Below are 10,097 nucleotides of genomic sequence, written 5' to 3'. Positions count from 1 at the left end.
ACTACATGAATCTAAAAATATTATATACGCAAAACTCAAGTGGACCACACCAACGAAAAAGTGGGAATGGAAACATCCACCGTTGAAACCTTTCAGGAGCTGACCATGATCTATCTATGACATCCAAACCGTTCATAGGGTTACTAGCACTCAGATAAACTGTAGGCACAAATATCATCCTAATAAAAAAAATCGTGTCACCCCGGCCAATCAATCCCAAGTGTTTCGTGTGGTATGGCCCACGTGAGTTATAGAACTGGCTGATTTTAAGCTCCCTACCTTATTGTGGTCTTGCAAAACAGATGGACGGAGTAGATTTGCCACAGACATATCTGAGGGCCCCACGTATCCCCATTCAAAGTAACATCTATGTGCCCAGGCCCTCAATCCCGTCGTCAGGCAAAAGAGACGGTATCTAATAAACATACACCAAATAATGGTGTATTTCTACCCGCACTGATCATTCCCTCAGTATAAGTAAACCCTACCTCCCTCCGCAATGCTCACGACTACCATACCATTACAGGTGGCCCACCTAAGGAAACCGATCACCACAGCTGCTCTTACAACATGAACGGCCAAGATCGCCATTCCCCACGTCGCAGCACCACCATCGAAAACCCATCGGAAACAACCAACGGCGCCTGTTCAGCCTCCAACCTCATTCAAAAGATCAGAAACAATCTCATCCTTCGATCAAAATGGGCGGAACTCAACGGAGCGATGGGAGATTTGGGAACGTACATCCCCATAATCATGGCCTTGACACTAGCCAAGGACCTTAACCTTGGTATCACACTCATTTTCACTGGCATCTACAACATCATCACCGGCATGATCTACGGCGTACCGATGCCTGTCCAACCCATGAAGGCGATCGCAGCCGTTGCAATCTCCCACGGTCCGGATTTCGGCGTCCCCGAGATCATGGCAGCTGGAATCTGCACCGGCGGGACGCTTCTTGTGCTGGGAGTAACAGGGCTAATGGAATTCGCTTACAAGCTCATCCCTCTGCCGGTGGTGAGAGGCGTCCAGCTCTCACAGGGCCTGTCCTTCGCTTTAACGGCCGTTAAGTACGTTCGGAATGTTCAGAACTTCTCAAAAGGGAAAGCTAGCGGCGAGAATCGCCGTTGGCTGGGCTTAGATGGGCTGATCTTAGCCCTTGTTTGTGCTTGTTTTATTGTGATTGTCAGTGGAGCGGGCGAAGAAACCGATGAAGCTGATGATGAGATGGACGGTGGTGATGGGGTTTTATGCGGTGAATCGACGGATAAGAGAGGGCGGTTTTGGAGATTTTTTATGTACCTTCCATCAGCTATGATTGTGTTCTTGTTGGGTGTTGTTTTGGCTATCATAAGGAGGCCCAGTGTAGTGAAGGAGATTGAATTTGGACCGTCCAATGTGAATGTAGTGAGGATATCTGCTCATTCCTGGAAGGAAGGCTTCTTGAAAGGTGCGATACCGCAAATACCTCTTTCCGTTCTCAACTCCGTGATAGCGGTGTGTAAGCTGTCGTCGGATCTCTTCCCGGGGAAGGATTTCTCGGTGACGTCGGTGTCTGTGAGCGTTGGGCTGATGAATTTGGTGGGATGCTGGTTCGGCGCCATGCCGTGCTGCCATGGGGCTGGTGGGCTCGCTGGGCAGTACAAGTTCGGAGGGAGGAGCGGTGGGTGCGTTGCTATCTTGGGGACAGCTAAACTAGCGTTGGGGATCGTCTTGGGCAGCTCGATCGTGAGGATCTTGATGCAGTTTCCGGTGGGGTTGTTGGGTGTGCTTCTCTTGTTTGCGGGGATCGAGCTGGCCATGGCTTCAAAGGATATGAATTCCAAGGCGGAATCGTTCGTTATGCTCGTCTGCACTGCTGTTTCGCTGGTGGGGTCCAGCGCCGCGCTCGGGTTCGTGTGTGGGATTGTGGTGCATGTCCTTCTCATGCTTAGGAGCTGGAAGATCAAGAGCTGGAAGATTTGGCATGGATGAGGGATGGATTTCGTGGGGAGATGGTATTAGGAGATGTTGGGTGCAGTTGGTTTCTGTAGCGGCTGGAGGAATTTCATCGAACACTTGTTGTGCAAGCTCGTAGTCTCATCTACCGTGCCGATTAGTGACGCCTTTGTGGATCCCACCATAATGATGTGTTTTATCTACACCGTCCATCCATTTTCCAGGTCATTTTGGGGCCATGAGGTAGATCCAAATCTCAGGTGGACCACACCACAGTAAACAGTTGTGATTGAACGGCCCCCGCTAAAAACTTCCTAGGCCAACCTTAATGTTTATTAGCTTGAAGTGTTTAACGGTAAGCGTTCAATCACCATTGTTTACTGTGGCGTAGCCAAATCGCTAGTAAAGTGATGTCACCAAGCTCCGTGGGCCCCACCATGATGCATGTGTTGTATCCATGCCGTCAAACCATTTTTAGAGATCGCTTTATGGCATTAGAAAAAGAATGTGATAGATCTAAAGTTAAAGTGGACCCACCACAGAAAACTGTGGGAGCAGTCACACGGACCATTGAAACATTTATAAGGCCCACCATGATCGGTCTGTAGCTAAATCGCTACTGAAGTGACGTCACCAAACACTTTGGGCCCCACCGTGATGCATGTGTTGTATCCATACCGTCCAACCGTTTTTAGAGATCGCTTTATGGCATGAGAAGGAATTAGATAGATCTAAAGTTAAAGTGGACCCACCACAGAAAACCGTGGGAACAGTCACACCCACCGTTGAAACATTTATAGGGTCCACCATGATGTATTTTTGAGATCCAACCTATTCATAACTTAACATAGAGATAGATGACGTGAAAACAAAAATATCTGATCGATCAGAAATTTCTATGGCCCCTAAGAAGTTTTGAACGGTGGACGTCACTGTCCCCACTGTTTTCTATGGTGGGGTCCAGTTGAACTTTAGATCTATCTCATTCTTTTTCTCATGCAATAAAACGATCTCTCCAAATTAATGGACGGTATGGATACAATACATGCATCATGGTGGGGTCCACATAGCTTGGTGATGTGTAGCAATTTGGCTACTGACCTTGTCAGCATATAATCCGCACCATATATTGATGGCATGGGTAAACGCCCACATGTGTAATGCATTTCAAAATCCAGGGAAATCCTGTACCGATCCCCACCTTTCTCATCCTCTCCCATTGTTGGATGCAATTGCGCTGAACAAAATACAATACTATCCCACCTAATACTCTCGGCCAAACGCCCCTGATAAAAAGTGAATGGACAGCCGGGATAAAACACATACATCATGGCGGGACCCACAAACGACATGGTTCTTCATGGCATGTACGTCCATTCTTCAAAGCACTTAAGATTCGCATATAGGTATGAAATCTAGGACTCGTGCCAGTGTTAGGGTTGGCGTGAGCCATTGATGAATCGAAAGGATGGTTATTCATTGGATGGCGTGAGCCATTGGCCTGAGCTCACCTAGCCTAGTCAAACAATCAAGGGAGCCACCATTAAATAGAAAGAAGGAATGTTATTCATTGGATGGAAGGTCACGTTTCAATGACTTAAACCTATTTATACTTTATACAATGGAGCACGTAATTTTATAGAGATGCTCTAAAATAATAATAATAAATAAATTAGATATAACTATTTCAATATTAGATAGATTTTTAAAACTGTGTTGACCTTACAGTTACAGGGCAAGGGTGTTCTTAAAAAGGGCATATTCGGCCGTAGATGAAGCCAGGACAACTGAAGGATGGTCCTGTTTGCGACGTGGGATTAGGTGGGATTACGTGGTATGTAATTGCATCTATCTGGGGTAGATGGTCTAGGAATTTTTATGGATTTCAAAATCCTGCGTATGTGGGCCCCACGTTGAGGCATATGTTTCATGCACGTCGCTGCATATCGACCTTAAGTCACCAGCATCAGTTATAAATTCAGTCGTTGATAATCTAGTCCTTGATTACAATTCCATGGTATACCAAACAGGCAGTGGCTGTTATCCTTACCGTGGTATCAATCTTGATGTGATCTGTTGTATATTCACACCATCCATCCATTCGCCCGGCCCATTTTAAGACAGTCTAAAAAGCTATGAAATCAAAATCTAAGGTGGACCACACCTCAGGAAACAGTGGTGATTAAATGCCTACCATTAAAGCCTTCCCAGGCCCACCATAAGAAGATATGTAATGTTTATTTACCATCCAACCAGTTGATAAAGTTATTAAAAAAATTTATAAAAAAAAACCTAGATTAAGAGGAAATACAAAGATCTATTTCCAGAGATACGTGAGATTTAGATCTGCTTGAGTTTTAAGAAACGTACTAAAACGGATTGACAGCGTGGATATGCAACACATTCATTGAGGTGGGGCCCACACGGTTGGGGTAGTACATTAGTGGGTGTTACCGTTTCTTTTTTTAACCTAGTGGGTAGTACACGGTTAGGGTAGTACATTAGTGGGGCCCACACCTGGGTAACACCTAATCCGCTCCCTAAATTAAGAACCCGTTTCTTTTTATAAATAAAATAAAATAAAATTACACTGACATTTGGAAAAGAGGAAAAAAATCCTATACTACTTGAATGCGCGTCGGAAACCATTCATGCTTGAAATGGATTAGTATTGCCAAGTGCTAAAATCTATGGGTCCCACCATAATGTACGTATCTGATCCACGCCGTCCATCTGTTTTACCATCTTATTTAAGGGCATAACCCAAACAATGAGGCACATTGTAAACTCAAGTAGACCACACCAGAGGAAACAGGAGATAATGACATTCACCGTACAAAATTGAAACTTTCCTAGGGCCCACAGAGTTGTGAGCCTGTCATCCACCCTGTTCATAGGGTCACTTAGACATGGATGAAGGATCAACACAAATATCAGCTTTATCCAAAATTTCTGTGCCCCAGTAAGTTTTCAGTGGCAAGGGTTTAAATCACCTTCTTTCCCCTGGTGTGGTCCACTTAAGATTCAAAATCTACCTTTCATTTTTAATCAGGTAGAACACGTAGACGGCATGGATCATACATATACATACAAATGGGCTTCATAAATTTTAGTGGATTCGTTTTATCTTTTTCTCGGTTTTAGGATGAACAGCTGTCAATTTCCAGGTACAGCAGATGAAATGAATCACAACTGTACATAATAAATACCTGTTTACACCGTATTTATAAAGTAATCCAAAAAAGCGGTCGCAGATGTAAACGGATTGGCTACTCCCCTGCCACCAGCCCCATGGCTAATGGTCGGTGCTCTGTGGGCCCTACCATGATGTATGTGTTTCATCCATTCCGTTCATCCATTTTTAAAGATCATTTTAGAACTTTATGCAAAAAATTAGAGGGATTTAAATCTTAGGTGGTCCACACCTTATGAAAACAATAATGATTGGATATCCACCATTAAAATCCTCATAAGGCCCGCTGTACTGTTTATTTGACATCCAATCTGTTGATTTGGTCATACAGGCCCAGATGAAGGTACAAAACAAAAATCAGCTTGATCCAAAACTTTTATGGACCAAAATGTTTTTAATGGTCGACGCTTATTCAACACTGTTTCCTGTAATGTGATCAACTTGAGATTTGGATATATCTCATTTTGGGTCTCATACTGTAAAATTATCTCTAAAAATAGATGGACGGCATGGATGAAACACATATATCATGGTGGGGCCCACAAAGCACCGACCACCAGCCATTGGCGGGGTAGGGGGAGTAACCAATCCGTTCCCGTCGCAGATTGCGTCCTACCCCGCCTGTCTCTAGCCACGAACGGCCAGATTTGCGTGGGCCCACCTCGTATGTATCTGTTTATCCACGCCGTTCATCCCCTTTGGTAGCCCAAAAATAGGCAATATTCAATGCTTAAGTGGACCACACCAAATGGTAAGCTTGGGTTGCATTAAATGCAAGAGTCATCTATGGTTTGGTCCACTTGAGCTGTGAATCTGCCTATTTTTGTCACGTACCTTAAATTAATCCTTAAAAAAGGGACGGACGGTGTGGATAAATAGATATATAAGGTAAGCCCCTTGTTGTATTTGATGTCTTAAATATACTTAGATTTTATTTATTTTTTTTGTGCAACTGCGAAATTGCAAGATTTGTTTCCAATTTTATTTACGATTCTTTTTTATTTTATTTTGGATTCTTTCTAAAACTATATATATATATATATATATATATATATATATATATATATATATATATATATATATATATATATATTTTGAGTGTAAACAGAATTGAGAAGGATTATTCTAAGGCTTTCTAAGGGCCTGTTTGGCCGGGTGGATTGAATGGTATTAGGGTGGATGGCATGGATTTCTAGGTAATGATGGTGTTGTCAGTTAATTGTCTTGAGATCTATGGGATTGCTATATCCCTGGATTGCTATATCCAGTCCGTTTGGCACGCCCGGCCAATCCCGAGATTAAACCTTCCCATCCCTTTCAATCCCTCCAACCAAACACGTCTCAGGCAAATTTGAATGGATTAAGGTGGATTGGATGGGATTTAAAGGTAATGATGGTGTTGTCAATGGATTGTCTTAAAACCCATGGGATTGGGATCAGATCACCTACTCTGTTTGGCACGCCCGGCTAATCCCGGGATTTAACTTTCAATCCCTTCCAATACCATCCAATCCCTTACAATTCGACCGGCCAAACGGGCCCTAAAGAGATTCTAAGGGTTTCTAAAAAGGTTATAGGGTATGCAAAGGGTGTAGCAAGAGTGAGATTCGAGATTGTTCGAATTGAGTAAGTCCTTTCTCTTTGTAATTTCTGTTTTCATAGTGAAGATTTGTCGCTTTGTGCTGTGGTTTTTCCCGAAAGAGTTTTCCACGTTAAATCTTCGTATTCTTTTGTATTTGCTTGGTGCTCTTGAATTGTTATCCTAGATCCATCTCTGTATGATTCTGCAGTCCAAAACCCAACAAGTGGTATCAAAGCAATCTTTGGGGGCACAAATCTGTATCTGCAGGATTAGCATAAATGAAAAACACCAAGTTTAATATTGAGAAATACTCAAACAAAAATAATTTTGAGTTATGGAATATTAAGATTATTAATCTATTAACCAAGCAAGGTGAAGCTAAGGCTCTTGAGGAGCAGAAGTCGACTATGAAAGATGAAGAATGAGATACTCTTGATAGTAATGCTTTAGCCTCCATCCATTTATGTATCACGGATGAGATTCTTTATAATATTTTGAGGGAGAAAACTGCGGCTAATTTACGGACGAAGTTAGAGGATATCTATGCTAAAAAATCATCTGAAAATTGCCTACACTTGAAGCTATAGTCATATAACTTCAAGATGGCAGAGGGCGAAGATCTGAAGGCCCATATAGCAACTTTAACAAATTAGTTTGCAAGCTGCAGGATATGGAGGAAGTTGTCAAATATGAAGAACAAGCATGTATGTTGTTGAATTCTCTTCTAGCACTGTATGAGTCATTCAAGGACACAATGTGCACCGCAAATAAAACTTTGAGTGTCGACACCGTTATCTCAACCCTTCAAGGGAAGGCCATGAGAAAGCTAAATGATGGCATGAGGACATTTTTCGATGCACTATTTACGAGGGGAAGAAATACTAAACGAGGTATAGGATCTTTAAGACGTAAATCCAAATCCAAGGGTAAGGGCAAAGGAAAAGTAAAGTGTTGGAATTGTGGGATGACTGGGCACATGAAAAATGATTGTACCAATCCTAAAGCGAAGAAAAAAACTCAAAAGCTTCTTCTAAGGAGGCCAATGTTGTCACATCTGCTGAAGAGACAAGTAGTGGTGATGTTCTGTCTGTGCCTATGGTCAGACACTTACATGACAATCATAGAAATGAGTGAATCCTTGACATAGGAGCATCATATCACATGACTCTTCATCAGAGTTGGTTTGTCAGTTTCAAGGAATGTAATGGTTGACAGGTTTTTATGAAAAATGACAATGCATATAATGTTGTGGCTATTGGTACTGTGTGCATCAAGATGTTTGATGGGATAGAGCGTACCTTGACTGATGTCAGGCATGTTCCCGATATAACGAAAAGTCTAATTTCTCTTAGTGCACTTGAGGCTATAGGGTGTAAGTTCACTTGTATTGATGGTGTCCTTAAAGTTTCAAAAGGGGCACTTGTGGTTATGAGAGTGCAAAGACACAGAAACCTTTACAAGTTGATTGGAAACACTTCAGCAAGTGGATCAGTAGCAATTGTTGCAGATTCCACTTCTGTACATATATGGCATGCTCGTCAAGGCCACATAAGCAAGCGGAGCATGAAGGTAATATCTGATCGTTGTTTCATTACAGCTTTTAAGAACTCTGATTTAGATATATGTGAGCATTGTATATATGGTAAACAATCTAGATTATCTTTTAAAACTAGAAAACATGTATGTAGGGGAGTGTTTGATTATGTGTATTCTGACGTATAGGGGCCATCGCCAGAGGTTTCCATTGGGGGTCGTCATGGTTTGTTTCATTCATTGACGACTACTCCAGGAAAGTTTAGGTTTACTTCATGAAACGTAAATCCGAAGTTTTTACCATATTCAAACAATGGAAAGCAATGGTGGAAAAACAGTTAGAGCGAAAAATAAAGGTTTTAAGGACTGACAATAGTGGATAATTCACTTCCACTGAGTTTAATGAATATTGTAAGGATGAAGGGATCACTAAGCACAACACAGTGCGTCACACACCCGAATAAAACGGTGTAGCTGAGCGAATGAATCAGACTCTCTTGGAGAGGGCCCGATGCATGTTAAGTAATGTTGTGTTGGACAATGACTTATGGACTGAAGCCGTTAACACGACTTGCTATTTGGTGAACCAGTCTCCTTCTACGGCAATTAAATGTAAAATCTCATAGAAAGTATGGACTGGTCATAAGATTGACTACTGTGATTTGCGCATATTTGGTTATGAAGCTTGCTCTCATGTACTGTCAGTTGAGAGAGATAAGCTATACCATAGAACCAAAAAGTACATTTTTGTTGGCTATAATATTGATGTGAAAGGTTACACGTTATTCGACAAGGTCATACGTAAGGTCATCACTGGCCGTAACGTCAAATTCGATGAAAGTTTTCTATTCTGTAAGAATGATCAGGATGAGAAAAAGGAACCTGAAAGGTTAATCGTATACGTCCAAATTGACACAGATGATATTCAGGCAAAGATAGATGCACAGACAAAGGCACAGGAACAAGTGGAGCAGCCACCTGTAAGAAGGACCCACCACATGATCGCAGATTACCTGCAAGATACAGAGACGACTCTTTTGTCGCATATACTCTCATTACAGATGAGAGAGACCCGTCAACTATTCAAGAGGCTCTTGATGGGCCTGATGCAGGAAAGTGGAAGGCGGCTATGGATGATGAGATTGACTCGTTGCACAAAAATCACTCATGGGAGGTGATCAAGCTTCCAGTAGGCCGAAAAGCGATCGGATGCAAGTAGTTATTCAAAAGTAAACAGGATAGATAGAAAGCGAGATTGGTAGCGAAAGGATATACTCAAAGAGAATGAATTGACTTCAAAGAGATATTCACGTTGGTGGTTAAGCAAGCATCCGTCAGATTCGTGTTGGTACTGATTGCCCAATATGATCTCGAGCTAGAACAGATGTATATTAAGACTGCATTCCTACATGGGGAGTTGGAAGAAAAGATTTACATGAAGCAACAAAAGCGCTACGAAATTAAAGGGGTGGAGGAAAAAAGTTTGCAAGTTAATAAGGTCGGTTTACAGCCTGAAACAGTCGCCTAGGCAGTGGTATAAGAAATTTGATTCTTTCATGTTGAGTCTGAAATTTACTCTGAGTAAATACGATCACTGTGTTTATTACGAGACACTAAGTGATGACAGATTCATCATCCTAGTATTGTATATTGATGATATGTTGATCGCTAGTCATAATATGTCTGAAATCAATGTACTGAAGATTCAATTATCAAGGACATTCGAGATGAAAGATCTGGAGGCTGTAAAAAGGATTCTCGGCATAAATATTCATAGAGACAGAAAGAGGAGTAGGCTTCGGTTATCAAAGGTAGAATACTTTAAAGATGTGTTAATCAAGTATGGCA

The 10,097-nt window shown here is 42.0% G+C and overlaps 1 protein-coding gene across 1 annotated transcript; it reads left to right on the top strand.

Annotated features, from left to right (window-relative positions):
• The first annotated feature begins 243 nt into the window (after positions 1-243).
• LOC131254722 (molybdate transporter 1) lies at positions 244-2,144 on the top strand. The gene has a single exon (XM_058255435.1). It carries the CDS (start codon positions 571-573, stop codon positions 1,975-1,977), a length of 1,407 nt encoding a protein of 468 aa, XP_058111418.1. The 5' UTR covers positions 244-570; the 3' UTR covers positions 1,978-2,144.
• The last annotated feature ends 7,953 nt before the right edge of the window (positions 2,145-10,097 follow it).

The sequence above is a fragment of the Magnolia sinica genome, chromosome 1 (genome assembly GCF_029962835.1).
Source record: "Magnolia sinica isolate HGM2019 chromosome 1, MsV1, whole genome shotgun sequence".
Lineage (NCBI taxonomy): Eukaryota > Viridiplantae > Streptophyta > Magnoliopsida > Magnoliales > Magnoliaceae > Magnolia > Magnolia sinica.
Note: the sequence above shows the minus strand (reverse complement) of the source record. Positions and strands in the feature narration are given on the sequence as shown.

Coding starts and splice junctions, on each gene's coding strand:
- LOC131254722 (XM_058255435.1), top strand. CDS start 571: ATGAACGGCCAAGATCGCCATTCCCCACGTCGCAGCACCACCATCGAA.